The 17442-nt window shown below is 47.7% G+C and overlaps 1 protein-coding gene across 2 annotated transcripts; it reads right to left on the reverse strand.

Annotated features, from left to right (window-relative positions):
* Nucleotides 1-1208: 1208 nt before the first annotated feature.
* LOC115558251 (synembryn-A) lies at nucleotides 1209-11299 on the reverse strand. Of its 2 annotated transcripts, none has more exons than XM_030376194.1 (14): nucleotides 11071-11299; nucleotides 10695-10792; nucleotides 10363-10410; nucleotides 9543-9560; nucleotides 9086-9181; nucleotides 8107-8786; nucleotides 7861-7996; nucleotides 6892-7089; nucleotides 5909-6003; nucleotides 5355-5493; nucleotides 4636-4731; nucleotides 3676-3820; nucleotides 2291-2567; nucleotides 1209-1685 (listed from the first exon to the last, which is right to left on the reverse strand). In XM_030376194.1, exons 2-14 carry the CDS (start codon nucleotides 10782-10784, stop codon nucleotides 1544-1546), a joined length of 2160 nt encoding a protein of 719 aa, XP_030232054.1. In that variant the 5' UTR covers nucleotides 10785-10792; nucleotides 11071-11299; the 3' UTR covers nucleotides 1209-1543. The 2 variants fall into 2 exon arrangements, with proteins under 2 accessions (XP_030232054.1, XP_030232046.1); XM_030376186.1 differs by having other exon boundaries at nucleotides 11127-11298.
* Between the last annotated feature and the right edge of the window lie 6143 nt (nucleotides 11300-17442).

A 17442-nucleotide genomic window follows, 5' to 3' on the forward strand; every position in this document is an offset into this window, starting at 1 on the left:
AATGTGAGGGACTATAGTACATCACAATGTGAGGGACTATAGTACATCACAATGTGAGGGACTATAGTACATCACAATGTGAGGGACTATAGTACATCACAATGTGAGGGACTATAGTACATCACAATGTGAGGGACTATAGTACATCACAATGTGAGGGACCATAGTACATCACAATGTGAGGGACCATGGTAGATCATAACGTGAGGGAATATATAACAACATCATTTGAGGTACTAGAATATAAATTAATATAAACAATATTAGATAAACCAAAACGGAGGGCCTTGCGTTCTATTTCAACAAACATATGCATTTAATTCCAAATTATTATTTTAAGAGAAGTAATGGGATAAAAATCGAACCTTCAAGCCTACAAAACAGTCACGACGACCAAAACATATTTTAGTTTGCTACTTACAAGACGAAAAATACTTTTCCTAGAGTAGAACCAATTTAAAATACACCTGAATGGAGTTGTCATTAAATTGCTGCTCACTCAATCTATAGATAATTTTTTACCTATGATTGAATGAAATAATACCAACATACACATGTGAAGAGCTTTCAAACATTGCAACAAGGTGAAGGCTCTTCAAAACCCGGTCACTGGCAATTATGGATTTTTTGGTAGACGGAAATACCAGTAAGGAAAAAAAGACCAAGATGATACACAACACACAGACACACACACACACAAAGAAACACACACACACGCACGCACGCACACACGCTAACACACACACACACACACACACACACACACACACACACACACACACACACACACAGAATCACAGAATGTCTGTGCCTCTCCTTGAATCAAATCGCAACACACCCTTGAAGGTATAAGTGGTGGTATTTATTCATTGTCAGTAGCAGGCAGAATCTCAGAAAACGTAGAGGGGAGCAATGCTTTGGTTGCCATGGTGAGAAGGAAAGTAGTACATTCTGTCCACAGGCTTTCCTTTTCTCTCCTTTTCTTCCTGGCTCAGAATGGGGCTGCTGCCTGTCTACCACTCCTACCTCAGTAGAGGGGGTTCTGTTACAATGGAAACAAGGACGTGTGTGTGTGTGTGTGTGTTGGTGTGCTCACAAGCATGGTGGTGTGTGTTTTTTGTGTGTGTTTATGTGTGCACACATGCATGTTTGTGTGTGCGTGCATATGATTGTATGTGATTGTGTGTTTTATTTTGGTGTGTGTGTGTGTGTGTGTGTGTGTGTGTGTGTCTGTGTGTCTGTGTGTCTGTGAGTGTGTCTGTGTGTGGGGGTGCATGCCGTCTATAAGCACATGAAAAAGGACTATCAAAAATAAAATGAGTCTGCCAAGTCCGTCCGTCTGTCTGTCTGTCAGGCTGTATATATATCTGTCTTCCTTTGTTCAAATCGTCACGTCTGCTGTATTTCTCTCTCTTTCTGTCATTGGTTTCTGAATGTCTTTCTTGCTGTCTGTCTCTTTGTCTGTCTGTTTTCGGGAATTTATTTTGACATAGTTTGCAACCAGATTTAACTTCCCCAACAGTCTTTCTCTTCCTCTCTAATGCTACTGATCTATGTACTCTTCGTCCTCCCCTTCCTCTTCCTCTTCCTCCTCCTCTTCCTCCACGGTGCCGCTCCTGATCTGACCACACATGGGTGCTAGTCTCCCATCCGTCATCATTCCCATTGGCTGAATGATCTGTTCCCTGGAGGGCAGAGGTTAAAGAGACACATTAACATTAGTGGTTATACCTAGTGAGGACGTGTGCATGTACACACATGAACCTGTGTATGTGCGAATGTCTTTATAAACAAATGCACACACACACACGAGAAAAAACACAAGATCACGCACAGTCACACACACACCAACACACCAAATAATAAACACAACCACAATCATTCACACAGTCACACAAAGACACACAGTAACACACAAACACAAGCAACCAAAAATAAACAATCACACACAGTCACACACAGACACACGCACACACCAAAGTAACACACACACCCACCCACCGACACACACACACACACACACACATGCATGTACATACATGCACACACACACACACACACACACACACACACACACACACACACACACACACATATACATGCATGTACATACACACACACACACACACCAACCGACACACACACACACGCACGCACACACACACACACACACATACACACACACACACACACACACACCCACCGACACACACACACACACACATACGCACCAACCCACCGGCACACACACGCGCACACACACACACACACCCCCCCCACCCCCACCCACCGGGAGAGGCGGTTGAAGAGGCCGATGAGGTGGCGCGCCTCGCGCTCCTTCTCCGCCTCCGTCATGCCCCGCATGGGGTCGGGCTGCTCCGCCTCCACGCGGCCCGTCACCGGGTTGATGCGGCTCTTGGCCGCGCGGTACTCCTCCGTGTCCGAGTCCGAGTCGCTGGAGTACTGCGGCCCCCCCGGGTCCGCCCCCGGCCGGCCCCCCAGCAGCCCGCGCGCCGCCAGCAGCCCGGCCGCGTTGCCGTACCCCGTGTACTTCACGAAGCGGTTCACTGCGGGGCGGGACGGGGGCAGCGGGGGGACGGATATGTGTTTCTACACACACACACACACACACGCACGCGCGTGCGTGTGTGTGTGTGTGTGTGTAGAAACACATATCCGTGTGTGTGTGTGTGTGTATCCGTGTGTGTGTGTGTGTGTGTAGAAATTAAGGGATATTTAGCATAGAAAAAAGAATTGTGATTAATCGCGATTAATCGCGAGTTAACTATGACATTAATGCGATTAATCGTGATTAAATATTTTAATCGCTTGACAGCAATAATATATATATATATATAATATATATATATATATATATACTGTCTGTGTTTGAATATAAATATGTAAATCCGGAAACGTTGTCTCGAGACAAAGTCTTCCCCGCTAAAAATATGTTATAGATATGATAGCTTTACATCCAAGTGCTAAAGGTATTGCATAGTCCTTTACAATCCACTACTGCTGAACAGCAGTGGGTGCGTCGCAAACCGATTCGAGATACAGCGTTTCTCTGTGGGCCTTGGCACTGGAGGACACAAAGGAAGGAGTCTGTCCTGGCCTTGGCTGTAGCCTTGGTGACACCATTCAGGCTCAACCATTTTGTCTTCGATTGTTCTGCTTGTCAGGCAGCATGTCTGTCCGTTATGGCACCGGCCAGGTTCCCCCTCTCTGCGGTAAACCTTGAGGTTCACGGCTTGATAATTACACAAGCTTTACCTTGTATCAGTGTTGGAGGTTGTGAAGATGTGAATGGCATCTTCACTGTGTTAACATGTTTTAAAAGATTCACGTGTTCCAGTCCGGCTGGTAGCCCTGTAATAGTCTGCAGCTGTGGCTCATAGGCTAATTGAGCCACAGCCATTCTTGTGCTCCTTAAGAGGGCCAGAGTTCTAGACTGGAGGGAGGCTTGAGTTGTGCAAGTGACTCGACTGTTGTGGTATTGTATTGTGTATATGTTTTTACCAACAACATTGTGCGTCAAGGAAACTCTTTATCACAGAGGTATAATGTGACCTGTGTAGCCCTGGAACCTCATCGAACCGACGGCACCTCCGTACATATAGATATATATTATGTACAGATAATTCTGTGCTATTGCGTGTGAGCGTCCCGTACCGTTCTCCTTGCAGAGGACGAACAGCAGCTCTGCGGCGCAGTGCTTCACCTCCGTGTCCATGTGGGTCATGAGCCGCACCAACCGGCCCCTCAGGGTGGGGCCCTGCTCGGGTCGGAGGGCCACGTCGCGCAGCGGGGGCAGGATCTGGGGCGGGGGGGGGGTCAGGGGTCAGGGGTCATCTGGAGTCCTGGAGGCTTGGTCCGAATTCACCTATCATACTTTATTATATCTTTATCTAAAAACATATTATAAAACACGTATATAATATTTATTACTATGCATAAAAAATGCTGCAATATTTATGAATATTGTAATCATATATGATCTAATTAAAGATATGCAATATATGATATGATTCACCCATCCAATGCATATCAAGTGTTCCTATGTTCAGGAATGATTCTCTATAAGCTGATACTGTTAGATGCTGCTACAGTTGGAGGACACGGCGTTGTCGCCAGCCAGAGCGCGGACGCAGGAGACGAGGAGTGTAATAGGGGAAGGAGGCGTCTGCGAGTGTCAGGATTACAAGCCTTCAATGCACGTTGAGCGCACTCAGGGCCACTTGTGATTACCGTGTAGGAGAGAACTCGCCCGTAATTATTCTCAGAGTGTCTTTCAGGAATGAGAGAGAGAGAGCGAGAGAGAAGTCTGACTATTTTCCAAAACCCTGTCTGCAGCCCTGTGTTTGATACGGAGAGATGGAGAGAGTTGAGATATAAATTGAAGTGGGGTGAGAGATTAATACATCTATGCTTACATGGATGAAATCTAAAGAGAGCGATGGAAAGACGAGAAATTGATTAAGGTGTAGTGAGTGAATAATACGTCTGTGTATACGAGGATGGTATCTTTAGAGAGCGATTGGAAAGAGGGGGCATTAGTTGAAGTGTAGTGAGTGACTCATATATCTGTGTATGGAGGACCTCTACAGAGGGTGGTGGTGGAGGAGGGGGCACCTGGTGACGGAGGTAGTGTCTGGTCTCTCTGTGCCCGCGGCAGCTCTCCGTCAGAAGGTTCAGCACCGGCGTGAGCTTCTCCTTCAGCTTCTGGCCCTGTGTCAGAGACAGGCCATGGAGAACAGGGCTCTTCATCATCACCATCATCATCATCATCATCATCATAACCATCTCCATTTTCGGCGTCGTCGTCGAACACGAGGATGATGGCATCATCACAGTTGCCCTCATCAACATCGTCATCGTCATCACCATCATCATCAACATCAACATCGTCATCATCATCACCATCTTCATCATCATCACCATCACCATCATCATCACCATCTTCCTCACCATCATCATCACCATCACATCACCATCACCATCCTCCTCACCATCACCATCTTCATCATCATCACAATCTTCATCATCATCATCACCATCATCATCTTCATCACCATCTTCATCATCATCCCCACCATCATCTTCATCATTGTCATCATCACCATCACTGTCTTCATCATCATCACCATCATCATCCATCAACTCCCCCATGGTGAGCAGACACACACACACACACACACACGTGCACGCACGCACGCACGCACGCACGCACGCACGCACGCACGCACGCACGCACACACACACACACACACACACACACACACACACACACACACACACACACACACACACACACACACACACACACACACACACACACACTGCCTCCTCACCCGCTCGATGCGTTTCTCCATGAAGAGCAGCAGCGCTTGGACACAGTCCATGTTGACCCCCCCCTCTTCGCCCGGGGCCCCCGACAGCAGGACGTCCAGGCACTGCAGGGGCAGGGCCGACAGCACGTTCACCGTGTGCCTGTGGAGGGGGGGGGGGGGGGGGGGGGCGACGTCACGGTAACGGTGAGCTCGGTAACTAAGGTAATGTTTGTCTCTTAGCACACACACACACAAACTCGTTACAAGGGGTGGACGCGCTTTTGCTTTGTTTTAGTGTTTTTGCGTTTCCTCGTTAAATGAGCAGAACACCAATGATACACAACAACAAGGTGATACGCTTCCAGTCATACCACTGTCATGAATGCGGTCGTCACAGGTACTGAGTTATACATTGATGTACTTAGACATGTCTCTAGAAGTGATCAAAAAAGGAGGCGGCAGTGAAGAGGTTATAGATATTGTAGGTAAGGTTTAACCAACATCATATCTGTGTTGTTGCTTGAGATGGCAGTGCATGTTAAGTCAGACAAGTCAGCCAAACAAGCTTCTCTGACCCTTGGACCTCCTCTGAATGGTCTTCGTCCTCGTAGGACTGCAGGAGGCACAGCCGGAGAATGTCCGCCAGGTGACGATAGAGAGCAGCATCCTCCTGTCATTCATTATGACAGAGACTCAATTATTTATAGTTTGACAATTTTATAGCAGATGCTTAACCATCAATGAAGTATTCAATGTGGGCGTAGGCCTAGTTGTAAAACAGCAGTGCCAAATTATTTTTTTCACAGTTGGTAACTTTTTCGACTTTCCCTTTCACATTTAAAGGTGTGAGAATTAAGATTTAACTTTTAACTTTTAAACGAGAGAGAAACCCTCTCGACTACCTCCCTGTCTGCCATCGAGCAAGGGGTTGCAGTTCAGACGCCTTTGATTGACAGGTAAGTTGTATTCCCTGTGCCAATAAGGGAATCCCTCCCGTGATTGGTCAAAATAAGTTGGTCTAAAATAGAAATAATCTCATACAGAGACAGGAGCAGTCAACTCGTAACATATCCTCAGAGTATATTTCACTCAATAATAGCTGACGGATCGCTATGCTGTTTCTTACAAACTGAACATCCAGTCTCAGCTCATAAAGGGGTGACATTATGCCATCAGGTGTGAGTGTGATGAGCCACTACAAGCCTTTTGAAAACCGTCCTCTTCCTGTGCTTTAGTGGCATCACAAGTGGGCATGTCCACGTAGACGTATGCTGTGTGCTGGATAGATCAGTCTACCATCCCACCCAGTGGACTGTAGCTAACGTTGCTTCGCTATCCATCATACATCTAGGTTGACACGCCCACTTGTGATGTCACTAAAACACAGGAAAAGACTAACAGCTATCTTGCGTACCATCCTGTCTATCTCCCTCTATAATAAAGCATGAAAACGAGCTTGTGACGGCTAATCAGACTCTCACCCGGTGGCATAACATCGCCCCTTTAAATCAACCTACGGCCCCTTTAACTCTGACCACCGCGGACCCCCAGGGCCGACCTCGTCGGGCTGCTGGCGGCGGGAGGAGTAGGTGATGTTGAAGAGGGTCTTCAGGATCTCGATGGCGCGCTCCGAGGCCTCCCTGGGGACCGGGGGGGGCGTCCGGCCGGGCTCACCCAGCTCTTCTTCGTGGTCTTCACCCCGCCGGACGGCCAGACACTGCTTCAGGCCCGCCGTTAGCGTAGCCACGCCCTGCTCCTAGGAGGGGCGAAGCAAGAGGGGACATTAGTCAAAGGGACCCCCTTTAGTTTGTGTAGCCCTGTAAGACTCAGAAGGCTTCACATGCCCGCTCTACAGGACACCCCCCTAACCATGAGGTCGTTTAAAAGGCAAGGAAATACTTGCTAGGTTGTCAAGAAATAACTTGAAGAAGAAAGAGCTAGCCATCCTCCTGGGGACGGTTGAGAGTGCGTTTGGCCGTTATGGAAGCTCCTGCACTAAACTCAGAGAATGGGTTTATTAGCTGACGTTCGGATGTATATTAAGATAATGGTTGACATTTTCCCCGTAGGTTTGTTGTTGTGGGTTATATTCTTGTTCTTTTAAGTTATTTAAATCCTATTGTACGGCACTTTAATGGAAATTAATTTGTTAGAAAAATAGAAAATAAGTCCATGATGAGTTCCAAATCAGCCATGCATGTGAAGTGGTTATCGAAACATGATCAAACCCAATCTTCTTTTTGTGCCCAAAGAGGCACACATGGGTTAGGCGCTTATGGCGTCATGGGAGTCAAATACAGTCGCAGTTTGACACTGGCTCTTTAAGGCACAATCCCATTTCTACCCCTTAACCCTTCCCCTTACCCCTTCCCCTTACCCCTTCAAAACAAGGGGGAGGGGTAAGGGGGAGGGGTAAGGGGAAGGGGTAAGGGGGAGGGGTAAGGGGAAGGGGTAAGGGGGAGGGGTAAGGGGGAGGGGGAAGGGGTAGAAATGGGATTGGGCCTTAAAGCCACGACTTCTAACTCACCTGCTGCAGTTGTTTCCTGAGCTCAGGCCTCAGGGCCGTCAACAGAAAGAGCAGTCTCAGCTCATAGAACTGCACAATCGTGGGCTCCCCGGTGTGGATCTCCAGCTTCAGCCTCTGGGACAGCCTTGGGAGAAGCCTGGAGGGGGGGGTTCAACGATAATGAAACGGTGCAGAGAACAAGACGGTTCTGGGGCTTAGTGACCCTCAGACCGGCCCAAACAGGAGGCAGGGTGCGGCGGTCGGTACCTGAGCGCGCTCGCCCTGTCCTGCGCCTCGGGGCTGTTGTAGATGACGTTGCACAGGGTCTTCATGGCCTCCTTCCGGCACACCTCCCCGTCCTCGGGGGGGTCCCCGCCCTCGCTCCGGTCCTCCCTGGCGTCCTTCTTGCCCCGGGCCAGGAGGAGGCCGCCCGCGCCGCCGGCCCCCCTGGTCCTCGGGCTCCTCGGGCTCCGGCGGGGGTCCGACGGAGGCGTGGCGGGCGGGGACCCTTCGGGTGTGGGGCTCCCGGCCTCCACCACCACGTCCACGCTGCAGCAGGCCGGGCCGCCGCCCTCCTCCTCGCTGGTGGTCTCCCAGCTGCCCCAGCCGTCGGGCCCCCAGGCCTCACCGTCGCCCGCCGCCGCCGCCGCCTCCGCGGGCGCCAGGCAGCCGCTGGCGTCGTGGTAGACCACCTCATCGTCCTCTACTGCATAGACGATGGCCTGCTCTTCCTCCTCCTCCTCCTCCTCCTCCTCCTCCTCGTGGACGGGGGGGGCGCTGCAGATGCCGCCGTGGCCGGCCAGCGTGAGCAGGGCCCCGTCGGTGACCAGGGGCCCCAGGGCCTGCCGGTCCCGGGACAGGATGCGCAGGGTGCGCAGGCACGCCGACAGCACCCCCGGCCGCAGCGGCTGCTTGCCGATGAAGCACAGCAGGGCCGCCGCCAGCCTCTTCGTCGCGGATCGGGAGAGAAGGAGGAGTGAGTGGGGAGCAGGCAGACGGAGAGGAGTGTGTGGGAGTGTGTGTGCACGGCGGCTGGTCTAAGCATGAAAGCCAGGCCAGCCATCGCCACACACACTCGGCAGAGTGTGTGTGGCGATGGCTGCACGGCTGTGAGGAGGGGAACTACTCAATGATGGATGACATTGAGACAGAAATGGTTCAAATATCTATAGATCACACACGCACTCACGCACGCACGCACGCACGCACGCACGCACGCACGCACGCACGCACACACACAGACTACCTGTCGTAGCAGGAGATCAGGGTCTGCCTCATCAGAGCCTGAGTCGAAGTCAGAGTCGGACTCGGGGACATAATCTCGCACTTTGTTCTTCCTGAACTGTAAGAAAATAATTTTAAAAAGAAATCAGAAAACGAAATCTGATAACACAAAACAGAGCACAGTTTGATCCGTGCTGCAGTATGAGGAAGAATGATGCGTGGATTGCAATTATGAAGTAGTTTAGCAATCTGTCAATACGGTGCAACCACAAACCTTAGGAGACACACGTCATACAGTAGCACTAAAGCTGATGGGATATCTGAAAGGTCAGTCTGGATGAGCAGGACATGCTGAGTCAGGGTGTGAACAATAAGCTTTGCCATGCGCATGAGCTTCTATCTGTTTTGGTATAGTGTTGTGGAGAGAGATGTGTGTACACACACACACACCTGTTTTCACAAACACCTTTTGTTCTTACCTCGTCCAGTTCTTGTTGCTGTAGTCCTCCAAACAAAGACAGATGGGTTCAAACCCGGCCAGAGAAGAAGAAATACTGTTAAAAGGTGCAATGTGGCAAGCTTCGTAGAGAGAGGAGGGAAAACAACAGAGAGCCATAGCGAGAGAGAGAGAGAGAGAGAGAGAGAGAGAGAGAGAGAGAGAGAGAGAGAGAGAGAGAGAGAGAGAGAGAGAGAGAGAGAGAGAGAGAGAGAGAGAGAGAGAGAGAGAGAGAGAGAGAGAGAGAGAGAGAGGGTAATGCAGGGGAATGAAAACAGATGACAATGATAGGTAGAATTTTTGGAGGGGAGGGTAGCAGATGGATGAGTGGACTACAAATTGATCAGCAGGTTGTTCTAAGCTATTGTTACAAGGACAAGGAAAAGCCGATCAAATATATATATATATATATATATATATATATATAGAGAGAGAGAGAGAGAGAGAGAGAGAGAGAGAGAGAGAGAGAGAGAGAGGGAGAGAGAGAGAGAGAGAGAGAGAGAGAGAGAGAGAGAGAGAGAGAGAGAGAGAGAGAGAGAGAGAGAGAGAAAGAGTGAGACACAAAAAGGAAGGAAGGAAAGAAACACATGGCAGAAGGGGAAACATGCAGGCAAAAAAATTTATGTCGGCACACGAATGGCAAAGATAATAGGAGGAAAAAAACAAGAGTGTGACATTTAAGGGCCTAATAACGCAAGGGAAGAGGCAGGGGCGAGTGACAACAGCCCGTAGCCTAACAGGAGGTGAGGAGCTCTGGGAAGGCTCATTTGGTGGAGGACGTTAGTTCTGTCTCCTAGCCCGACCTTTCGCTTCTCCCACTCCTCCACGTTGAAGAAGAAGCACTCTGCGTACTGTGGATGGGGGGGGTGGGGGTAACGAGAGAAGAAAGTTGTCACAGTTCACGGTGAACTCACACTGCAAACTCTGCACGGCTGCCATCTACAGGTAGAAAACAAACACGGCTGCGTGCATCATCTTTTAGAAATGAGCAGGCCTTCAAGCATGCTTTGCTCTGCCTCCGTCACATCACTGCACAATGATGCACGACCACACTTTACGTAACTTCCCCTCAAGGCCAAGATGTGCGGCTGAGAAGACAGAGGCACGACAAGATAACAGCACTTGAAGTCTTTACCACAGTGTTGTAGCTGGCCAGCTGCGTCTGGACACTCTCCTGGTCCCCTCGGTCGATGCACTGGAGAATCCTCTCTACGTTGGGTGCCATGCCTAAAGCTGCAAAAAAAAAAGTAGAATACGTTAAAAATATGTTGGTAGTGTACAAGGGCTGTAACGTGCACATGCTCTAAAGTTGCTGTGGGTCAAACTAAACATTTGTAAAGAGAGAGAACAGAGGAGAGCAGGGTTTTTAAACAAAACAACCGTAAATAATATCATATATATGCCCCATATAGAGGCAGGCACAGTCACCTCAAATAATTGAATCGCTAATCAGCGGAAAGATGGCTGTGCCATTTCTGAAACATTACAATCAAATAGGTGTTGAATCTTACCCACAGCACCTTTAAGTGATAAAGGTCGCAAACAAAGGCAAAGTTGTCACTAACACCTGTTTCGGCTTGGTGTTTTCCTGACGGGTCTGACTCCGGGAGCTGTGTGAGCCACGGGTTCGATGGAAGTGTTCTACACGCGCATCTCCTGCCTTTAACGCGCCACCTCTCTATCCTTCGATTCGAAGACACGTTGTGTGTGTCGCTCGCTCTGCGTCCCTCACCCTTCTAAACCCTGCAGGATTAACGCGGCTCATCGGTATTGAAATCTAATTCATCATCATGGATGAGCTCAGCTCTAATGCCTTGGGTTTTGCGTTCGGCAACGGGCCGGGCCACAGAGCACTGCATGGACTGGACTGCAGACTCTGAGGGTGGCCACTTGTACACAAAAATACCTGCGAGGCCTCCCTTCATACAATCCATAGTATATGAATATCTCTCTCTAGGCCTCACTATGTATACATCCGTCTCTCTGTCTCTCTCACTCTCTCTGGGCGGGAAGGGGGGTATTATTTTGTTGGAGGCCTACTCTCCTTAAGTAGACAAATTGTGAATTTGCTCCGTTGAGTAGCAGTGGAGCAAAGATTCTAGCAGAGCATTGGCAGGTCTATTGTGCCCAGTTCGACTCTCCTGCTGACATAATAATATAATAGCTCTCTAGCTCCCTCTAGGTCCCCCGATCAGGTGAAGTTCCCTTTCTTTCCTGTCTATATAACATATATATTGAAGCTGGTGGTTGATTTCACACCCGTCATTTGTTTAAAGGTGGTTGTTTTGGTGTCACATCTTGAGATGCCTGAATATCGAAACTCCTGCATGCAGAATACCAATCAGGATTTAGGATTACTCTTGATTCAGGTCTTTCTTTTGTTTGTTGTTATGCCATCTGCCAAAGCTTGGTTGCCATGGTGATATTGAAAATATTACCTTTCCATATACAGGAGAATCCAATAGACCCGGATGGTGAATATTAAAGCTGAACTGATCAGAGGAATGCAGTCTCCTGGTAGCATGCGCTAATTAAGCTCTGCCTGAGCAGATTCATGTGGGTGATAAGACTTGCTTAACATCTAATAAGCAATGATCTTGGGTTCTTGCACAATTCAATTTAATATTTAAACATATATGTATGTAATGTCTTTCATTCCCATTATTTCATTCTTGATGTGAAAGGTATTCAGCCTAAATCGAATCCCTTGCTGAGCTGTCTTTACACCACATAAAGGTCTTTGACTATTTCAGCAAGCCTGTGTTATTAACTCCCACTACACCTAATTTAGTGTACACCTATTCTGTGCATGCGTGTGCTTGTGAAGGTGTGACGTGTGCATGCGTATGTCCTATGTGACGTGCATGACATGGCCTGTGCTGATTGGACTGCTGTTTCTGACGCTATCTAAGCGTCATCGCCATACCAACAGTCTTCACTGTACCGAAAATCACTTTATTCCCGTCCAACGGGGGCAGCAGGAGCCAGACACATGGTGGCAACCTGTTCTCTGAAATGGACGACTACAATAGCTAATAGGATAGCTGACGGGTGACTAGGCAAATTTAACAAAGTACACTCAAATAACAGCTAAATCTTACCTCCTTGCCCCTTTAAGGTGACATATTACACCACCAGCTTGTGGAGTGTGATTAGCCGTTACAAGACATTTTGAAAATCTGCCCCTTCTGACATTACAAGTGGGCACGTCCACATAGATACATGATGGATAGATGAGTAACATTTTCTACAGTCCTATGGTTAGGCTGGTAGACTGATCTATCTGGCACACATCTAGGTTTGACACGCCCACTTGTGATGTCAAAAGAGGCCGATTTTCAAAACGGCTTGTAACAGCCAATCACACCCAAACCGGGTGGTATAATACGTCCCCTTTCAATGCTGAAGCTTGCTTAATAAATACTCTGACTAGATGGTAAATCTGGAAGGATTAACAGGTTTCCTTTTTTCTAGAGCAGAAATCGGGGCCTGTATGTATAGATGCATAGTAACAAGCGTAATTAAAACAAAGATGGGGTCAGCGGGGTCGTTCAATGGGCATGATTAAGCAAGCTCCTAATTAACATTTCGTGAACCATCCATTGGGATTTAAGTAATTAATTGTGACTTGGCCCATAAATATATGTCATGAAAAGCCTCCATTTTGGAGACAGCGAAAGACAGCGTTGGGGATAGCCTGAGAGAGAGAAAGAGAGAGAGAGAGAGAGAGAGAGAGAGAGAGAGAGAGAGAGAGAGAGAGAGAGAGAGAGAGAGAGAGAGAGAGAGAGAGAGAGAGAGAGAAAGAGAGAGAGAGAGAGAGAGAGAGAGAGAGGGAGAGGGAGGGAGAGAGAGAGAGAGAGAGAGAGAGAGAGAGAGAGAGAGAGAGAGAGAGAGAGAGAGAGAGAGAGAGGGAGAGAGAGAGGGAGAGGGAGAGGGAGAGGGAGAGAGAGAGGGAGAGAGAGAGAGAGAGAGAGAGAGAGAGAGAGAGAGAGAGAGAGAGAGAGAGAGAGAGAGAGAGAGAGAGAGAGAGAAACCAAATCAATGGCTCATCTAGTTGGAATACTTTTAATATAATAATTATTTTATTATATTTATGTTATATGACAACAGTTGGTTTTATAAAAAATCCCATCCGATTTCCCAGGCTTCCCTTGCCGTTTGATAAATTGTTAATAACGTGCGTGCATTCAACTATGAAGACACCCCAAAAAGTGCAAGAATAATTTTATTACATAAAATTGATCAAATAAGCAGACTGATATAAGTGCTACATTATAGAAAGAAGAGATAGAAAATAATTGTTAGTGTATTTGAGGGAAGAAAAAGGTCAGGGGCCAAGATGCATGACTGAACAGATGAGTCTTAAGCCTGAAGTGGAAGATGGATAGGGTTCCAGCTCTTCTGATGTCAGTGGGGAGCCACCATTGTTGAGCAAGGACAGACTTAAATTGGATTTGAGCGGCAACCGGTAAACCAGTGCAGGGTGCGGAAAAGTGGTGAATCGTGGGAAAACTTGGGTAGGTAGATAGCATCTTGGTTGATTTATTCTGGACGAGCTGGGTGAGGTGGTTGGATAAACGGCACATGCAGGCAGACCATCCCGTAAGGAGGTGCAGTGATCAAAACGTGAGTAGACGATAGCCCGGACAAAAACATGCTGTGCCTTCTAGGTGAGGAAGAGACAGCAACCATCTCCAGGAGTGGGTTATGAAGCGACTCTGGTAGCGAAAGACAGCTATCCATCCAGTGTCAAAACCAGGTTTCTTGCCGTCAGAGTCAGTCGCACAGAATTGCAGTAGGGCCGAGCTCTTCGAGTGGCCAACGACGTGCGTCGCGACCTAGGTCGCATTGGTCGCGACGTAGGTCGCATTGGTCGCTGTGTTGGTCGCTCGACTGGCTGCCGTTTTCTCGTCTGGCTCGGTCGCTCAAAGTCTATGGGCGGTCCTTATCAGTCAATTTGCATGTTATTAACGTTTTTTTTGCGACAGAAAGCCATGCTCTCTGGCGAAAGCTACCTACAGCTCTTTATTGCTAATATTGTTTTAATATTTTTATATTGAAGTACAGTTTAAAATGATGAAATCGTTGGTCTATCAGTATCAATAAAATACATAAGTTGTAATTTGGGGCGTATTCAAATAATTTATTTAATTGTATTTTATATCTTATATAGCCTATATATTTGTTTTGTTAAATGTCATTGAGCCTAATAAGGTATATTATGCACAAAGTTCTTCGTTATAGAGCGATAGGCTATACTTTAATATAAGAGGAATAGTTTGAAATCAATGCTACAGTGGCGCAAGCTGTGGTACAAGTGGTAGTGACGCTAAGTTATTGATCCTGAAGGCCGGTGTTCTATTCTCTCCACGGGCTGATTCATTTTTGCTCTTTTAGTCAAACTTATTGACGCAATCGGCCTCTTTCATTTAACATTTTTGTATGATTTAGTACGATGGTATGGTATGATAATTATATGACGGGCTGCGACGCTGGCTGGTATCGGCTGGCTAGCTGCGACGACAGGCCAGCCGCGCTGGCTGCCACTGTCCGCGCTGGCTGCCACTGGCCGCGCTGGCTGCCACTGGCCGCGCTGGCTGCCACTGGCCGGCCGCGCTGGCTGCCACTTGCCGGCCGCGCTGGCTGCCACTTGCCGGCCGCGCTGGCTGCCACTTGCCGGCCGCGCTGGCTGCCACTTGCCGGCCGCGCTGGCTGCCACTTGCCGGCCGCGCTGGCTGCCACTTGCCGGCCGCGCTGGCTGCCACTTGCCGGCCGCGCTGGCTGCCACTGGCTCTGGCAGGCTGACCGACTAGGTCGCGACCATAAAAGCGTCGCGACCCTTTTGGCGGCAAATAGGTCGCAACCAACCAGAGGTATGGCTGAATGAGCGACCTGTGGCAGCCAGCCATTGTCACCATGGCTGCTACCACAACCAAAAGCCTATGTTATCAGTTAACATCTCATTGAACAGAATAAATATGGGCTACGTGCGTCAGTGTAATAAAAACGTACATGCAATAATATATAGCCTAGCTTAGATATTGATAGACCAATATGCCTTTTTATAATATAAAAATAAATAGCCCTTTTGGTCTATCCATCTATAATTAATTTTAAATTAACTTTGTAATACAGTGATGCGTATGAATTTGTATTGATTATATTGTATAGCCTTTTCTTTTTTAAATGTCAAAGACTAATAAAATATCCTATGAAGCAAATTATAGTGTAATATAGTTCTATAAAAAGTGTAACGTGTCTATCATAGAAGTCACAGTGGTGTACCTGTTGATAAGTGTATCGATGTTCATCATGTTAGCCACAGTGGTGTAAGTGGTAGCGATGCTAGGTTAGTTATCAAGGGGATGTGGGTATGAATTTATTCACAGTCAGATAGATTTTTGCTCTTTTAGTCAAACTTATTGACGCAATCGGCCTCTTTCATTTTAACATTTTAGCAGGATTTAGTACAATGTTATGATAATCATACGACGTAATGACGGGCTGCGACGCTGGCTGGGTCGGTTGGCTGGCTGCGACGACAGGCCAGCCGCTGGCTGCCGCTGGCAACTGCCGCTGGTCGCTGGCACTAGCTCTGGCAGGCTGACCGACCAGGTCGCGACCATAAAAGCGTCGCGACCCTTTTGGCGTCAAATAGGTCGCAACCAACCAGAGGTATGGCTGAATGAGCGACCTGTGGCAGCCAGCCATAGCCAGCGTCAATAAGTTTGACTAAAAGAGCACAAATCTATCTGATTGTGACTAAATTCGAACCAACGCACTCTTGAATACTAACCTAGCATCGCTACCACTTACACCACTGTGGTTAACAAGGGAAGCATCGTTACACTTATAATCAATAAGTGTAACTGTGGCTTTTATGATAGACACGTTACACTTTTTATAGAACTATATTACACTATAATTTGCTTCATGGGATATTTCATTAGTCTTTGACATTTAAAAAAGAAAAGGCTATAGGCTACAATATAATCAATACAAATTCATACGCATCACTGTATTACAAAGTTAATTTAAAATTAATTATAGATGGATAGACCAAAAGGCCTATTTATTTTTATATTATAAAAAGGCATATTGGTCTATCAATATCTAAGCTATATATTATTGCATGTACGTTTTTATTACACTGACGCACGTAGCCTATATTTATTCTGTTCAATGAGATGTTAACTGATAACATAGGCTTTTGGTTGTGGTAGCAGCCATGGTGACAATGGCTGGCTGTCACAGGTCGCTCAATCAGCCATACCTCTGGTTGGTTGCGACCTATTTGCCGCCAAAAGGGTCGCGACGCTTTTATGGTCGCGACCTAGTCGGTCAGCCAGCGCGGCCAGTGGCAGCCAGCGCGGCCAGTGGCAGCCAGCGCGGCCAGTGGCAGCCAGCGCGGCCAGTGGCAGCCAGCGCGGCCAGTGGCAGCCAGCGCGGCCAGTGGCAGCCAGCGCGGACAGTGGCAGCCAGCGCGGCAGGCCTGTCGTCGCAGCTAGCCAGCCGATACCAGCCAGGCGTTGCTGCCCGTCATTACGTCGTATGATTATCATACCATCGTACTAAATCATACAAAAATGTTCAAATGAAAGAGACCGATTACGATTACGAGTTTGAGTAAAATGGCAAGTATATACCTGATCGTGATGGGTATCGAACAGCCATTGTGATGATTACCAACCTAGGGCCACAACCACTTGTACCACTTAATTATAACTAATACATCACTCTATAACGAAGTGCTTTGTGCATAATATACCTTATTAGGCTTAATGACATTTAACAAAACAAATATATAGGCTATATATAAGATATAAAATTCATTATTTGACTGATAGACTGATAGACCAACGATTTCATCATTTTAAACTGTA

Source organism: Gadus morhua, chromosome 2 (genome assembly GCF_902167405.1).
Source record: "Gadus morhua chromosome 2, gadMor3.0, whole genome shotgun sequence".
NCBI classification, from domain to species: domain Eukaryota; kingdom Metazoa; phylum Chordata; class Actinopteri; order Gadiformes; family Gadidae; genus Gadus; species Gadus morhua.